The 18,936-nt window shown below is 40.1% G+C and overlaps 1 protein-coding gene across 1 annotated transcript in view; it reads right to left on the bottom strand.

Annotated features, from left to right (window-relative positions):
- Window positions 1–2,965: 2,965 nt before the first annotated feature.
- LOC309973948 (quinone oxidoreductase-like protein 2) overlaps window positions 2,966–18,936 on the bottom strand; it is a gene marked incomplete at both ends in the record, with an annotated part of 30,698 nt that continues 14,727 nt past the window's right edge. The window contains 2 exon segments of the mRNA XM_082858415.1: window positions 2,966–3,060; window positions 3,063–3,075. Coding sequence (XP_082714541.1) covers window positions 2,966–3,060; window positions 3,063–3,075 — 108 coding nt within the window.

The raw sequence follows: 18,936 nt of genomic DNA, 5'->3' as shown, positions 1-18,936 counted from the left end.
ACTAGTAATGACACACCAGAGTGTTACTGTAAGAGTGGGTGGCTGAATGGGGAGAAAAGATTGTTAAAAGTAAGGAAGTTAAGGATCCAAGAAGGCAGAATATTACTTGGACCACCTACACCAGTGGTCTCAAACCTGGTCACATACTAGAATGACCTGGGGAGCTCTTAAATACACAGGCCTCCAACCCTCAAAAATTCCAGCTCAATTGTTTGGGAGGGAAGTGGTACCTGGGCTTTTTTTAAAAAGCTTCTTGAATAATTTTAGAGTGAAGCCAGGGTTGGGACTGACTGATCTAAGTGGGCCAACCACCGAGTGAGGACAGAAGTGGCGTGAAGATGGGGGAAGTGAGCCGGCAGAGCTTCACTGGATGAGGAGTGACTGCAGGTTGGTGAAGACTACAGCATGGAGGTTTATGGAGATTTGAGCGTTTGTCCTTCAAATTGGTGGGAACAGGTCAGGGAGGAGCCATGGTCTTGGAGTGGCCATGAGGAGCAAAGCAGACACCTATCCCATCATTAGGCCCTGGGACACTTGAGGGGTGTCCCCATGTCCCCAGAAGTGAGCCAGATATTCGAGCAAAAAGATGAGGGGGACATTCAGAGAACAGGTTGAGGACATAAGGGAGGTTTGGGAGTCAGGAGGGTGGGAGATAAAGTCAAATAAGGAGATGGACGAAGCTGTGTGGGAAAGGGGACCCGGGAGTCTTGCATTGAAATAATGACAAGGGGAGGCATGACGGATTAGTACCAAGGCCTTTCAGGGGAAGATGGGTATTTGATTCTAATCAGAGCCTCTCTCTTGCATTTTATTTAGACTCTTAGGCAGTGTATTCATTTCCTAGGGCCGCTGTAACAAATTACCACAAACTTCGTGGCTTAATACAACAAGAATTTATTTTCTCATAGATCTGGAAGCTGGAAGTCTGCAATCAAGGTGTCGGCAGGACCATGCTCCCTATGAAACCTGTGGGGGAAAATCCTTTCTGCCTCTTCCTAGCTTCTGACAATGCCCAGCTATCCGTGGCATTCCTTGGCTTATAGCTGCCTCACTCCAATTTCTGACTCCATCTTTTTATTTTTAGTTAATTAATTTGTTTAGTTGTTTGTTTATTTGGCTGCATTGGGTCTTTGTTGCTGCACTCCAGCTTTCTCTAGTTGCGGCAAGTGGAGGCTACTCTTGGTTGCAGTGCACAGGCTTCTCATCATGGTGACTTCTCTTGTTGTGGAGAACAGGCTCTAGGAGCACAGGCTTCAGTAGTTGTGGAACACGGGCTTAGTTGCTCTGTGGCATGTGGGATCTTCCAGGACCAGGCTTGAACCCATGTCCCCTGCATTAACAGGCAGATTCTTTAACCACTGTGCCACCAGGGAAGCCCCTGACTCCATCTTTATATGGCTGTCTTCCCTCTGTGTGTGTCCAAGTCTCTCTCTACTTATAAGGCTACCAGTCATTGGATTAGGGCCCACCCTAATCCAGTATGACCAATCTTAACTTGATTACATCTACAAAGACTCTATTTCCAAATAAGGTCACATTCACAGCTACTGAGGTCTAGGATCTCAACACATCATTTTTGGGGAGGAGAGGGACACAATTCAACCCACAACAGGCAATTTAAGGAGGTGATGTGACAGTCAGGAAGAGTGTTCTCATCCAAAGAACACAGGCTCTTTGGGTTTCTATTAAATCCGCTGCTCACCTATCATTGCATAAGAGGGCCAGCAGTAGGCCTACTTTATAGACCTCAGTGTCCAGGCAGGGGAAAGGGCAACCTCACCAAGCACATATGCTCAGTGGACTGTCCTCAACCCTGCCTGAGTGAGAAAACAAAGCTGATTCAGGGAAAACCCATCCTCATAGCGGATAAACAGTTCAAATAAACTTTGTGTTCATGGCAGGTCAGCAGTATCTTTGAATATACATAGAACATATATTTGATGAGAAGCTACAAAGTGACAAGATAATGAAAACCTCAAAGATTTCCTGCTACCTCACCATTAGCAGCAAGCAGTGAAGGAGACATAAAGCCAAAGAAAATAACCTGTGTTGTGCAAAGAACTCAAATTTAGTTGAAAAAGTAAGGTACTCCATCAATCAATTATCAAGGATTAAGTGCCTATTATTGTAGCACTGACACAAGAAAAATAAAATGAACAGCACGGCCCTAAAACGAACTTATCGGTTGGGGATGTGAAGAAACTAGAGCCACATATTAAAGACAATGTATAGTTAATTGCTAAATTGTATGGTGTAGATACACTCAATGATACAGAAATCCAAAAATAGAGGAGTAATGATTCCAGGATTAATCAAATGGGGCTTTCTGGAGTTCGACAAGTATTTCTTTGGAGTCTGTTCTGTGTACCCCAGTCACCAGGATGGACCCTAAACCCCCAACCCTCACTCCACGAGATTATCAGTATCTCTGTTTCACAGGCGAAGAAACCAAGGTTCACTGACATAAAGTGACTCACCTATGGTCAGACAGCTTGTAAGTTTCCAAGTCAGGAGTTGAACCCAAGTCTTTTATCCTCAACTCCATAGCTTTTTCTACAATGCATTGAAGGATGAATAGGGTTTGGATGGATAAGGCAAAACAAGGAGAGGGTTTTATGTGTAGGAAATTGGATTATTGGATAATCCAATAAAATAAATTTTTTAATTTGAAATAAAAAATAGGGTTTTATGTGTGGGAAATTGGATAAATGGATTAATATTTTATTATTGCATTTAGATAGTTGGCTCCTGAGAGCCAGCCTGTATCCCCAGATGAGATGCTGCTGTCAGTCCTCCAGCTCTTAAAATATCTGGGTCAGTGAGAAGAGGATCACAAGGTCTCCCTGTGCTTATTTTTAACTTAAAAATATAACTTTTAAAGAAAAGGAGAGGATAAAAAGGAAAAACATTTAAGAAATGTTACAAGCTCAAGTCAAAAGGGAACTATTCAATAGGAACAGCTAGGTTATTGACCCTGACTTGGAAGCTGCAGGGAGGGTCCCTGGTGGGTGAAAGCACTTCCTGGCTCTATCAGAACTGAGAAGGGTGGCCTGGAATCTACATCAGAACATGGACCTAAGACTGGAGCAGAAACTGATGGAAGGAGACATGCAGGTGTGGGTGCATGTGCACTTCCCCACACCTTCCTTCCCTTTAAAAACACACTGCCCTTGATCCATTCTTCAGAGAAGAAAGAGAGAAAGAAATTCAGTGGGTTTGTTCCCAGCATCTACCACTGGCTTTTGCAATTTCAGAACAAGATGAAAAGAAGGGGAGTCTTTTAAGCCATTGCCCTAAGTAATATGAAAGTGGCACCAATTGACATATGAATGCTATTCTTATAAGAAAGGTATTCTGAGTGCTGCTTTGTGTTTTTTTGAGAAAAAAACAGTAATAATATAACCACCTGTGCACAGCTGTCCCATCAGCTCAAAGATATCAGGAATGAGGAAGCTCTAAGTGCCACAAACTATTTCTCCCAGGACCTCAGAGTGAGATGTTTCTGCAACGCATCCCACTGTGTCATATGTCAAAAGCAGCACCTAAGAACAGACGGTTTCCCTCAGGACTGTGACAAGATGGGCACTTTCCAGCCTTGGGGTCCCGTGCAGGGGAAAAACTATCAGAGGTAGGTCCTGAGTCTAAGGAATTTACTCCCTGGTTGGGTCACTAACCCAGGACCCCAGTCAGAGCAAACATTCCCTAAATGTTAGAAGCAGGAGGAACTACAATCCTACAGCCTGTGGAATGAAAACAACATTCACAGAAAGATAGACAAAATGAAAAGGCAGAGGACTATGTACCAGACGAAGGAACAAGATAAAACCCTGGAAAAACAACTAAATGAAGTGGAGATAGGCAACGTTCCAGAAAAAGAATTCAGAATAATGATAGTGAAGATGATCCAGGACTCCAGAAAAGCAATGGAAGCAAAGATCAAGAAGATGCAAAAAATGTTTAACAAAGACCTAGAGGAATTAAAAGAACAAACACCTAGAAGCATTAAAGAACAAACAAACAGAGATGAACAATAAAATAACGGAAATGAAAAATACACTAGAAGGAATCAATAGCAGAATTACTGAGGCAGAAGAACGGATAAGTGACCTTCAAGACAGATTGGTGGAATTCACTGCCACGGAACAGAATAAAGAAAAAATAATGAAAAGAAATGAAGACAGCCTAAGAGACCTCTGGGACAACATTAAATGCAACAACATTCTCATTATAGGGATCCTAGAAGGAGAAGAGAGAGAGAAAGGACCCGAAAAAATATTTGAAGAGATTATAGTCAAAAATTTCCCTAACATGGGAAAGGAAATAGCCACCCAAGTCCAAGGAAGTGCAGAGAGTCCCAGGCAGGATAAACCCAAGGAGAAACATGCTGAGATACATAGTAATCAAATTGACAAAAATTAAAGAAAAAGAAAAATTATTAAAAGCAACAAGGGAAAAACGACAAATAACAGACAAAGGAATGCCCATAAGGTTAACAGCTGATGTCTCAGCAGAAACGCTACAAGCCAGAAGGGAGTGGCACGATAGATTAAAGTGATGGAAGGAAAGAACGGACAACCAAGATTACTCTACCCGGCAAGGATCTCATTCAGATTTGACAGAGAAATCAAAAGCTTTACAGACAAGCAAAAGCTAAGAGAATTCAGCACCACCAAAACAGTTCTACAACAAATGCTAAAGGAACTTCTCTAAGTGGGAAACACAAGAGAAGAAAATGATTTACAAAAACAAACCCAAAACACTTAAGAAAATGGTAATAGGAACATACATATGGATAATTATCTTAAAGGTGAATGGATTAAATGCTGCAACCAAAAGAAACAGGCTTGCTGAATGGACACAAAAGCAAGACCCATATATATGCTGTCTACAAGAGACCCACTTCAGACCTAGGGACACAAACAGATTGAAAGTGAGGGGACTGAAAAAGATATTCCATGCAAATGGAAATCAAAAGAAAGCTGGAGGGCTTCCCTGGTGGCACAGTGGTTGAGAGTCCTCCTGCCGATGCAGGGGACACGGGTTCGCGCCCCGGTCCAGGAAGATCCCACATGTCGCGGAGCAGCTGGGCCCGTGAGCCATGGCCTCTGAGCCTGTGTGTCCAGAGCCTGTGCTCTGCAACGGGAGAGGCCACAGCAGTGAAAGGCCCGCATACCACAAAAAAAAAAAGAAAGCTGGAGCAGCAATACTCATATCAGACAAAATAGACTTTAAAATAAGGAATGTTACCAGAGACAAGGAAGGACACTGCATAATGATCAAGGGATCAATCCAAGAAGAAGATACAATAATTATAAATATATATGCAGCCAACATAGGAGCACCTCAATACATAAGGCAAATGTTAACAGCTATAAAAGAGGGAATCAACAGTAACACAATAATAGTGGGGGATTTTAAGATCTCACTTACACCAATGGACAGATCATCCAGACAGAAATTAATAAGGAAACACAAGCTTTAAATGACACAATAGACCAGATAGATTTAATTGATATTTATAGGACATTCTATCCAAAACCAGCAGATTACACTTTCTTCTCAAGTGCACATGGAACATTCTCCAGGATACATTACATCTTGGGTCACAAATCAAGCCTCGGTAAATTTAAGAAAATTGAAATCATATCAAGCATCTTTTCCAAACACAACGCTATGAGATTCGAAATCAATTACAGGGGAAAAAAACGTAAAAAACACAAACACATGGAGGCTAAACAATACGTTACTAAATAACCAAGAGATCACTGAAGAAATCAAGAGGAAATTTAAAAGTACCTAGAGAAAAATGACAATGAAAAAAAGATGATCCAAAACCTATGGGATGCAGCAAAAGCAGTTCTAAGAGGGAAGTTTATAGCCATACAGCCCTACGTCAAGAAACACCTCAAATAAATAATCTGACCTTACACCTAAAGCAACTAGAGGAAGAAGAAAAAAAAAACCCTAGGTGAGTAGAAGGAAAGAACTCATAAGATCAGAGCAGAAATAAATGAAATAGAAACAAAGAAAACAGGAGCAAATATCAATAAAACTAAAAGCTGGTTCTTTGAGAAGATAAACAAAATTGATAAACCTTTAGCCAGATTCATAAAGAAAAAGAGGGACAGGACTCAAATCAATAAAATTAGAAATGAAAAAGGAGAAGTTACAACAGACACTGCAGAAATACAAAGCATGATAAGAGACTACTACAAGCCACTCTATGCCAATAAAATGGACAACCTGGAAGAAATGGACAAGTTCTTAGAAAGGTATAACCTTCCAAGACTGAGCCAGGAAGAAACAGAAAATATGAACAGACCAATCACAAGTAATGAAATTGAAACTGTGATTAAAAATCTTCCAACAGGGGCTTCCCTGGTGGCGCAGTGGTTGAGAGTCTGCCTGCTGATGCAGGGGACATGGGTTCGTGCCCCGGTCAGGGAAGATCCCACATGCCGTGGAGCAGCTAGGTCCGTGAGCCATGGCTGCTGAGCCTGTGCATCCAGAGCCTGTGCTCCGCAAGGGGAGAGGCCACAACAGTGAGAGACCCGTGTACTGCAAAAAAAAAAAAAAAAGAAAGAAAGAAAGAAAAAAAAAAAATCTTCTAACAAACAAAAGTCCAGGACCAGATGGCGTCACATGTGAATTCCATCAAACATTTAGAGAAAAGCTAACACCCACCTTTCTCAAACTCTTCCAAAAAACTGCAGAGGAAGGAACACTCCCAAATTCATTTTATGAGGCCACCATCACACCTGATACCAAAACCAGACAACGATACTACAAAAAAAGAAAATTACAGACCAATATCACTGATGAATATAGATGCAAAAATCCTCAACAAAATACTAGCAAACAGAATCCAAGAACACATTAAAAGGATCATACACCATGATCAAGTGGGATTTATCCCAGGGATGCAAGGATTCTTCAATATACTCAAATCAATCAATGTGATACACCATATTAACAAATTGAAGAATAAAAACCATATGATCATCTCAATAGATGCAAAAAAAGCTTTTGACAAAATTCAACACCCATTTATGATAAAAACTCTCCAGAAAGTGGGCATAGAGGGAACCTACCTCAACATAATAAAGGCCATATACGACACACCCACAGCAAACAAAATTCTCAATGGTGAGAAACTGAGAGCATTTCCTCTAAGATCAGGAACAAGACAAGGATGTCCACTCTCACCACTATTATTCAACATAGTTTTGGAAGTCCTAGCCACGGCAATCAGAGAAGAAAAAGAAATAAAAGGAATACAAATTGGAAAAGAAGAAGTAAAACTGTCACTGTTTGCAGATGACATGATACTATACATAGAGAATCCTAAAGATGCCACCAGAAAACTACTAGAGCTAATCAATGAATTTGGTAAAGTTTCAGGATACAAAATTAATGCACAGAAATCTGTTGCATTCCTATACACTAACAATGAAAGATCAGAAAGAGAAATAAAGGAAACAATCTCATTCACCACTGCAACAAACAGAATAAAATACCTAGGAATAAACCTATCTAAGGAGGTAAAAGACCTATACTCAAAAACTATAAGACACTGATGAAAGAAATCAAAGATGCCAGAAACAGATGGAGAGATATACCATGTTCTTGGATTGGAAGAATCAATATTGTGAAAATGACTATACTACCCAAAGCAATCTACAGATTCAATGCAATCCCTATCAAATTACCAATGGCATTTTTGCAGAACTAGATCAAAAACATCTTAAAATTTGTATGAAGACACAAAAGACCCTGAATAGCCAAAACAGTCTTGAGGGAAAAAAAACAGACCTGGAGGAATCAGACTCCCTGACTTCTGACTATACTACAAAGCTACAGTAATCATGAGAATAATATACTGGCAAAAAAAAAAAAAAAACAGAAATATGGATCAATGGAACAGGATAGACAGCCCAGAGATAAACCCATGCACCTATGGTCAACTAATCTATGACAAAGGAGGCAAGGATATACAATGGAGAAAAGACAGTCTCTTCAATACGTGGTGCTGAGAAAACTGGACAGCTACATGTAAAAGAATGAAATTAGAACACTCCCTAACACCATACACAAAAATAAACTCAAAATGGATTAAAGACCTAAATGTAAGACCAGACACTATAAAACTCTTAGAGGAAGACATAGGAAGAACACTCTTTGACATAAATCACAGCAAGATCTTTTTTTAACTCACCTCCTAGAGTAATGGAAATAAAAACAAAATAAACAAATGGGACTTAATGAAACTTAAAAGCTTTTGCAGCAAAGGAAACTATAAACAAGACAAAAGGACAACCCTCAGAATGGGAGAAAATATTTGCAAATGAATCAATGGACCAAGGGGTAATCTCCAAAATATGTAAACAGTTCATGCAGCTCAATATTAAAAAAAAAACAACCCAATCAAAAAATGGGCAGAAGACGTAAATAGACATTTCTCCAAAGAAGACATATAGAGGGACAAGAGGCACATGAAAAGTTGCTAAACATCACTAATCATTAGAGAAATGCAAATCAAAACTACAATGAGGTATCACCTCACACCAGTTAGAATGGGCATCATCAAAATATCTACAAACAAAAAACGCTGGAGAGGGAAGGGAATGCTGGAGAAAAGGGAACCCTCTTGCACTGTTGGTGGGAATGTAAATTGATACAGCCACTATGGAGAACAGTATGGAGGTTCCTTAAAAAACTAAAAATAGAATTACCATATAACCCGGCAATCCCACTACTGGCCATATACCCAGAGAAAACCATAATTCAAAAAGACACATGTACCCCAATGTTCATTGCAGCACTATTTACAATAGCCAGGTCATGGAAGCAACCTAAATGCCCATCGACAGATGAATGGATAAAGAAGATGTTGTACATATATACAATGGAATATTTCTCAGCCATGAAAAGGAATGAAACTGGGTCATTTGTAGAGATGTGGATGGACCTAGAGACTGTCATACAGAGTGAAGTAAGTCAGAAAGAGAAAAACGAATATCTTATATTAACGCATGTATGTGGAATCTAGAAAAATGGTACAGATAAACCGGTTTGCAAGGCAGAAATAGAGACACAGATGTAGAGAACAAATGTATGGCCACCAAGGGGGGAAAGGGGAGGGTGGGATAAATTGGGATTGACATGTATACACTAATATGTATAAAATAGATAACTAATAAGAACATGCTCTATAAAAAATAAATAAATAAAATGAATTTCAAAAAAAAGAAAATGTTCCCTGAATGTTGAACATCACTGAAGGATAAGACTACCATACACAATGCAACAAGACAACTGTGCAAATCCCTGGCAACCTGAGGGCTGAATTGTGTGCCAGGAGAGTTCCAAGAAGGGCAAGATCAATACAAGTTGGTTTCACTGAACAAACGAGACTTCAGCCAAGCTCAGAATGGACACAACTTGCACTGAAAGGGAGTGACAGGTTCTTGGGGTGAAGAGATTTGTTTCTTCAGGCACTGTGTGTGCGCCACAAATGCAATGATGAGCAAAGTGCATCCTGGTCCCTGCTTTCACAGAGCTGTTGTCCAGAGATCAGTTTCCTTAGAGTCCAGGGTACTGGTGGGTCGTGACAAAAGTTGACATTTATTTAGGGCCTATAATGTGCCAGGCACTATGGTAAGTGCTTCACAAATATAATCTCACTTGCTCCTCACTGCAACTCAAAGATAAGGGGGGTTTCTATTATCACCATTTTATGGATTGGAGACTGAGCCCACTGAGCTAATTAGTGGTGACGCCAAAATTCAAATCCAGGGCTGCCTAGCTCATGGGCCATTCCCTTTCCACAATACCCCATGGGAAATGATGTCAGGGGAGGGTGGATGGTGGAGTGCTTGGAAGGCCAGTGAAGCAGTCCATGTTTGCTGTGGAGGAAATAAGGTATTGGTTATCGGTTGTGTCTTCCTGCTGTTGCCTTAGCTGCTTTGCCTAAATCAGATTCCCAAGGTTCACACACACAATTCAGAGGACCCTTCAGGCAAGACACACTCTCTCCCTCCAGATCTCCATCAGCTTTCCTGCCATAGTGAACTGCAATGGCCATCTTGAAAGGAAAGTTCAGTCCTATTTTTTTCTCTCCCTTAAATCCTAAACCTATGAGAAACCGTAGGAAACCATTCCCCATGGTTTTTCTCATCCGGCCCTATATTGGCCTTTTTTAGTTTTCCCAAGATCCACAAGAACCTTCACAGTTACCCAGAGACTAGCACACTAGTTATTTAGGTGACATCTTACCACCCAAAACATATGAAGGAGAAGAGAGATGCTGCAAGTTTCTCCTTAGCTTTTATTTCTCCATCTTCCCAGGGAGGAAAAGGGCATGAGAGAAGAGATATCTGCACTCTCTCCACCTCCCGAGAGGATGAGGGATTGTTCCCTGCCCTCAGTCCTTTCCTTCACTCTGAGTTGGGAAATACTGCTCCCAAGGAGGCCAGCCAGGATCATGAAGGTCAACCCACCTGGAGGACATAGAACTGGAGATGTTACAGTAAATGTGGAAATTCTTAAGTTCATATAGATAATATCTGCTTATCAATTATAAAGCACTTCCAGAACAGGACTTCATTTGAATCTCTCACAATAGTTAGGTGGGTTTTAATGCTGATATGACTTTTTTTTTTTTTACAGTTGAGGAAACTGAGGTACATAAAAAAGAAGTGGGTCCCTAAGGTCAGAGAGGTAGAACTTGCAGCCAGGCCCTCTGAGTTCAATTCTGTCCTCTGCCATCTCTTGCATATCCACTCAGGAACGCTGATTTGGATAAAGATGCCAGATAGGCATAGGAAAGCTTAATGGGCAGTCTCTATGATGTCATCCTCCAAGATTAGGGAGATTTGCCCAAATAGTTTTAATTTCATTTTGTACTCTCCTATGATTCTACCCTCCAACAACATGGCTTTCTCTTATAATAGTTGGCTTGGTGCTAACCAAATTTTAGAGTAGTAAGTTCCATATACTCACTATTTCTGTGGAAAGAAGTGCTATTTTTACTTTGCCCTAAAACTATTTCTTTAAAATGATAAAGTTGCCCCTAGTTCTTGTGCTCTGGGATTTCATAAGTTCATATTTTTATCTTACGATTTTCATTATTTTATAAATTTCAATTATACTCCCCTCTCAGCCTGGGTCTTTCCAGAATGAAAAGCCCTAATTCTTTCATCATCCCCCGCAAAGGCCTCTCCTGACCCTCTGGCCCAATTTAGGCATCCTTCTCTAGACCTTGGTTGGCTCTGTATGTCTTTGAGGTGTATCAGATCATCAGGCCCTCATCACTTTGTCCATTATTCTTTATAAAAGAGCAGAAATGGCTTCAGCTAAAATCAAATGCAGAAATATTTGAGAGACACTTAAAAATCAAGCAATTCTTTTGCTCCAAGTCAGCCCAGCATAGGCTGAACGAAAAAAATATACATTTTTGCTTCAAGTCTGAAATAAATTTGAACACACCGCTACTAGTCAACCTTGTAATCTATTATGAAAATGACAATTTGCAAAGCACTTTCACATAGATTATCATCTCACTTGACCCTCACATGAACCATGCATAGTAGAAAAAATGTATTATTGTCCTCATTTTTCACATGAGAAAAGTAAAAAGATGAGTCTAACCCACAGTCAAACAGCTGGAATTAGAGCCCCAGTCACTGGCCTTCCATCGAGAGAATGGTCTTTTATCCACTGTGCAATATAGCCTTCCTTATAAACACTTGTGATTTACATTGAAGCACCAAACTACCTCTCTCTGAGTCTTTTTCAGTGGCCACAGCACAGTCACAAAATATTCTATAGTTCTACTGAAAGGAAAGATGTTTAAGGTTAATCTAAACCCTCTTCCCTTTTCTCTCTACCTGCTCTCCGGCGGCAATCTCAGCCACAACACAGGCATCATTGTCATCTCCATGCAAATGACTCCCAAATCTGTATCTCTAGGCCACACCTCCACTCTGGCACCAGAATGGTATAAAACTGCATACTTGACATCTCTTGGATGTCTCAGTATGTTCCCTTTTGATGTTCCTCCTCTCAAATACCTATCCAGGAACCTACGAGTCTTGACTTTTCTCTCTCCCTCCCCTTACCCCCACTGCTATATCCAATCTAACACCAAGTCCTTTCACTTTTACCTCCCACACAGCTCCCGTGCTGTCCATTTCTCTCCTTCCCCATAATCACCACCTTAGTCCAAGACCGTCATCTCCCCTTTGGACTTTCATGGACTCCTAACTGGTCTCCCTCTCCAGTCCTTCCTCCTCACTATAGACTATGCCATTCTGGTCATGCCATCCCTACCCCACCCCTGCTTAGAACACTTCAATGGCATCCCATTGCTCGTAGGATAAAGGCAAAACACCCAGAACGGGCCCACCAGCCCTGCCTAACCTGGTCCCACCTCCAGCCTCATCTCACAACACTCGCCTTCATTTCTTAAGCTCCAGCCCCACTAGCCTTCGTTCAGGCCTCTTTGCTCACCATGCTTTCATTTGCCACAGGGTCCTAGCATATCCTTCCTTGTCTTCCCTGATTATTTAAATTCCTAGAATTAGATTCCTAGAAGGCTCCAACTTCATATAGAGGCTCAAGGGTCTTTCCTCAGGAAATCCTATCTTGACCTCCCTGAGTTAAATTCTTCCACTATGCTTTTCACGGCACTGCTTGGGCATGGTTTTAATTTATGTCTGTCTCCCCGACCAGGTTTGTAAACTCTTGCTCACCATCATATTCCCCGTGCTGTGCTGGGCTTGGAACACAGAAGCACGTCAATAAATGTTTGTTAGATAGATGAATAAACTCACTAATGAGGACACGGTTGTATGGATTATACATCCTCATTATGGAATACTAGGCAGCTGTTAAAAAGAATAAGTCTATATGTTCTAATACAGAATGACGTCCAGGACATATTATTAATTTAAAATAGTACATTACAGAACAGTATGAATACTATGATCAGTTATTTTCTAAACCTATGTATGTCTTTATTTTTAAAAAATCTCTGTGTGTATGTATACATGTGAATGTGTTTATGCATATGTGTGTATATGTTTTAAATGGCCTGCAATACACCTGAAACTAACATATTATTATAAGTCAACTAAATATCAATACAAAATAAACAAATACAAATAAAAAGGTCTGCAAGACTAACACCAAACTGCTTACAGTGGTTGCCCTGGAGAAAGGGACTGAGACAGGATACAGAAAAACAGAATAGAAACTTCTCCTCAAAAACTCCTTGCTGGTTTGACTTTTTTCAATGACCCTGTGGTATTGTAATTATTTTAACAATATCATTTTTAAAGATAATGATAGAACTCAACAAAGTTCAGGAAACTGGCCATTTCTATGTACAGCAAAAATAAAATAAAATAACCACTTTGTGTATGATTCCTCAACAATGATAAAGTTCCAGAAATCAGCATATTTCCAGATCAGATCTCCAATCTAGCTGTGATGAAGAGGCAGCACGGTGTCTGGAGAGTAGCACTGACATATATACACTACTGAATATAAAATAGTTGGCTGGTGGGAAGCAGCAGCATAACACAGGGAGATCGGCTCGGTGCTTTGTGATGACCTAGAGGGGTGGGATAGGGAGGATTGGAGGGAGGCTCAAGAGGGAGGGGATATGGGGACATATGTATGCATATGGCTGATTCACTTTGGTGTACAACAGAAACTAACACAGTACTGTGAAGCAATTATACTCCAATAAAGATCTATTAAAAAAAAAAAGAGGCAGCACGGAAGAGAACAAGGAGACATGCCAACATGTGTTTGTCTCATTCTTTTTAATAACTGCTTAGTATTCCATAATGAGGATGTACATCACATACAACCCTTTCCTCCCCTCACATGACCCATATAAACAATAAACATTTTGAAAAAATCACTGCTCTTTATTTAGTTATACAATCTTGGAAGGAAAATAAGAGAAACAAATAATACTGTGAATTTTTCTTAGTTTACTTAGCTTTTTTTGTTGTTGTTAAATAAAAGTGATTATGTGTAGATACTTTTATTTTCCTTTACTTGCCGAAGAACAAATCTTTCGTTGTCTTTACCATAGTTCCAATAGAAAAGATAGCGTTCTACAGCCACGCAGGCTGCAGAGGAAGGAGCAGGGACAGATACACGGGTGATGTGCAGACAGGATTATTCCACAGCTAATAGCACAAAACCTCACTTCAGTTGTCAAGAGAAGTGTGTGCAGGTGGATAGACCCACAGTTAGAGGAAAAGAAGAGGTAGCTGTGTGGGAGTGATTTCTCCAGCAGCCAGCCTCCAAGAGAGAGCTGGGAAAAGTCTGTGAATATAGAATAAATGCTGTCACTTGGAGCTGCATTGATTCTTTTTTCAGACTAATGGCTTAGACGGTAGAACAACCAAACGATGACTAAAATGTGAGTCAAATGCTTTCAAATAAAATCATTCTAATGAAGCAGGAACACAGGCAAGCAGAGAGCAGGTCATTAGGGGTTCTAACCAATACTTGTTAAACCTGAAGAAACTCACTCTCCTTAATGACTGCCTCTTTCAATCTAAGTCATTTTGACATTAGTGAGCTGGGGACAATCGATCTTTATTACTAGTGATATCTACTGATCAGCTCTGAATGGTGGGAAAGGTAGCTCCCAGTGGGGCTTGTGTACTTTTCTCAATCCTGATTTGTCTTCCTTCTCTCCTGGGGTCTCTCCAGCATGTCTTCTACTATCCCAAAAGGTGTCAGGAAATTCTAAAATTAGCTTCAAAGTTGGTATCTTGATATTTTTGAAAACTAACTTTCATTTAAATAGAAAAATAGCTCACATTAAGAAGTAAGTTTGGAGACTTCCCTGGTGACGCAGTGGTTGAGTCCAACTGTCATTGCAGGGGACACGGGTTCGATCCCTGGTCCAGGAAAATCCCACATGCCTCAGAGCAACTAAGCCTGTGCACCACAACTACTGAGCCTGCGCACTTAGAACCTGTGCTCTGCAACAAGAGGTCACCACAATGAGAAGCACATGTGCCACAATGAAGAGCAGTCCCCACTCACCACAACTAGAGAAAGCCTGCATGCAACAACGAAGACCCAACGCAGCCAAAACTAAATTTTAAAAATAGATAAATGTGTGCCTTTATGTATTTATTTTAAAAAAAGAAAAAAGAAATGGTGCTGGAACAACTGAATATCCAATGCAAAAAAATGAATGAAGACACTGTCCTTATATCTTTCACCAAATTAACTCAAAATGGATCTTATACATGAGTGTAAAAGGCAAAACTAAAAAACTTCCAGAAGAAGACAAGATAAAAACTAAGGCACCTTAGATTTAGGAATGAGTTTTTTAGATATAACACCGAAGCACAATCCATGAAAAAAAACTGGTAAATTGGACATATTAAAATTAAAAACTTCTGCTCTGCAAAAGACACTTAAAAGAATAAAAATATAAACCACAGCTTGGAACAAAAATATTTGCAAAATGCATATCTGATAAAGAACTTGTACCTAAAATACACAAAGAATTCTTAAAACTCAACAATAAGAAAACAAACAACCCCATTTACGAATGTGCAAAAGCTCTAAGCAGACACTTTACTAAAGAAGATATACAGGGCTTCCCTGGTGGCGCAGTGGTTGAGAGTCTGCCTGCTGATTCAGGGAACACGGGTTCGTGCCCCGGTCCGGGAAGATCCCACGTGCCGCGGAGTGGCTGGGCCGTGAGCCATGGCCGCTGAGCCTGCGCGTCCGGAGCCTGTGCTCCACAACGGGAAGGGCCACAACAGTGAGAGGCCCACGTACCGGTAAAAAAAAAAAAAAAAGAAGAAGAAGATATACAGATGGTAAATAAGCATATGAAAAGATGCTCATCATATTGTCATTAGAGAATTGTAAATTAAAACAACAGTGAGATACCTCTACTACACACCTATTGGAATGTCTAAAATCCAAAAACTAACACCACCAAATGCTGATGAGGATGTGGAGCAATGGCAACTCTCATTCTTTATTGATGGGAATGCAAAATGATACAACTACTTTGGAAGACAGTATAGCAGTTTCTTATAAAATTAAACATAATCTTATATGATCCAGCAATCGCATTCCTAAGTATTTACCCAAATGAGTTGAAAATTTACATCTACCCAAAAACCTACACAAGAATGTTTATAGCAGCTTTGTTCATATTTGCCAAAACTCGGGAGCAAACAAGATGTCCTTCTGTAGGTGAATGGGTAAACAAGCTGTAGTATACCCATACAGTGTAATATTATTCAGTGATAAAAAGAAATGAACTATCAAGCCATGAAAAGACATGGAAGAAACTTACAAGATACAAGATCAGCTTACAAAAATTACTGGTATTTCTCTATATCAGAAATAATCAACTGGGAAATATAACAGAAATAAAATATTGTTCTCAAGGGCAACAGAACCAGTAAGGTACTTGTAATTAACATAACTCAGAACAATCCACACAAGTTTAAGGAGAACAACTTTAAATTCTATTTAAAAACATGAAAGATCTGAATAAATAGCAATATATCCCTGTTCATAAATGAGACAACTTAAAATTGCAAAAATATCAATACTCCTCCAAATTAATCTCTAAAGTCAACACAATTCCATTCAAAATTTCAGCCAGATTTTTTGACGAACTAAAGAAATTTCTTCCAAAATTTATCTAAAAGGATAAAGATTCACTAAGAGCTAAGTCATATTTGAAAAAGAAGAACACAGGTGGAAGAGTTACTCTTCCAGATATTAACACACGCTTCAAAGCTAAAAACATAAAACAGTGTGATACTATTATAGGAACAGGTATGTGAACCAAGGGAATAGAATAGAAAGCAGAGAGCAGACACATACATGTATACCTGGAAACATGAAAAAAATATTACCCAGGCTTTAAAGTTCAGTGAAATTAATTATAATTTCATTTAATCATCTTCATTTTAAAAGAACAAAATATATAAATTCTGGTACTGCTTAGGAAAATTCAAGATTCCTGGTCATTTTAACAGTGAGATAGTTCATTCACATAGATGATTCCATGATAGATGGATAAACTTCATACACTAGAATAAGGTTTCTAAGAAGCAATTTCCTGGCTTGTTTGAAGAGAGAGTTTGACATAGCCATAAGGAGCTCCAATTCTGGAATCAGAAACACACCTGGACTGGATTCCGGGTCTGTCATTACTACATACAATACGGCAGGTTTCTTAGATCTACAAGTCTTGATTTCTTCATCTGCAACATGTGATAAAAATGGTTCATACCTCAAAGGGTTGTTGCGAAGATTAGGTGAGAAGATGCCTGTAAAGTGCTTATCACAGTTCTTGACCCATAATAAGCACCTAACATCTGTGAGCTGCCGTTATTACTATTATTCTAAATGACTTGCATATTGAAAGAAGCAGAAAGGGAAGAAATAGTAAATGGATGGTGTGTAAACGAGATGCTTGAAATATGTTAGGGAGCGTGGCCTCGGGGAACAGTTGATAACGGGAAGGTCAGCAGAGTGGGAAGAACTAGAAAAATCCTATGTGCCCTCCTCAGTGAAAAGGAGGGCAAATGGAAGCTGACAGCAGGTTAGTAATTTGTGTTTAAGAGAAGAGAGGATATCATTGTGGATGATTAAAACCGTAATCTACCTCTGGCTTTTTCTCTTACCAGATGCACCTAGAACACACCAAAGCAGAGAAGAAACAGCACAGACTAGCACGCGGTTCCACGCCGGTACTGCCTAACTGTGCTTATCCTCCATCAACAGGTGTATGTGAGCCACAGGTAAAGCAAACCTCAGTTTACGAGTCACATAATAAAAGCCACAAGATGCAAAGGGATCCAGAAATTCTCTAAACTGGTGGTGTTCAAGTTTTTAAGCCACAAAACCTTTTCTTAAGAAAAGCATGAATAAAAAAATAAAAACGTGCAGCTACTCAGGCCTCAGCAGCAGAAATGGAGTCCCGGAGCCCAAGAGGCTCAAGTCTACACCTGCAACCCCCCATCCCGAATGTGGCTCGGAAGCATAATCTGAAAGCCACTGATACCGTCCTACCCCTCAACTTTTTTTTTTTTTTTTTGGGCCATGCCACACGTCTTATGGGATATTAATACCCCGACCAGGGATTGAACCCGGCCCTGACAGTGAAAGCGCCACGTCCTAACGACAGGATCGTCAGGGAATTCCTGCCCCTCAACTTCAGAGATGTGGAAAGTGAAGGTCAGAAAGGTGAGAGGACTTCCACAAAGTTGTAACCACATGGGGACAGAGCTAAAACAGAAACGAATCCAACAGTTATCTGACGGCCAGTCAGGTTCTCTTTTTACCACTGAACATTACCTCCTTGACTGACATACCAAAAAGATGAGGAGGAAAGTAAAACATGTTTGAGAAGAATGTGCCTCATCATAGGAAAAACATAAAAATGGAAGGCTGGAGAGCAATGAAGCCTGGCAGCTTGGGCTCCACGAATCTGCATATGAATGGAACACCACCTCCATCAGTGGCTGACTAGAGTTACCAAAACAGTTTTTTGAACATTAAAACAAATTAAGCCAAAAAAAAAAAAACCCTTCAGCAATTCCCTGAAGGTCCAGTGGTTAGGACTCAGTACTTTCACTGCCAGGGTCCGGGTTTCGATCCTTGGTTGGGAAACTAAGGTCCCATAAGCCACAAGGTGCAACCAAAAGAAAAAAAACCCTTCACAGCGAATGCATAACAGAATCACATTTACAACTATACTGCATATGAATGCGCACAATTATACTCTGGAGGAAGTTTAGGCCACATTAATGGGACTGTGAGGGAATGAAAAAGGGCTTGAATAGCCAATGAAATTAACTACAGTGACTAATGGATGAATTATAGTCATATGATACTGAGCATGATTTTGGTGTTCTGTTC

This window comes from Leucopleurus acutus (genome assembly GCF_964270905.1).
Source record: "Leucopleurus acutus genome assembly, chromosome: 2".
NCBI classification, from domain to species: domain Eukaryota; kingdom Metazoa; phylum Chordata; class Mammalia; order Artiodactyla; family Delphinidae; genus Leucopleurus; species Leucopleurus acutus.
This window is presented reverse-complemented; position numbering and strand designations above follow the sequence as displayed.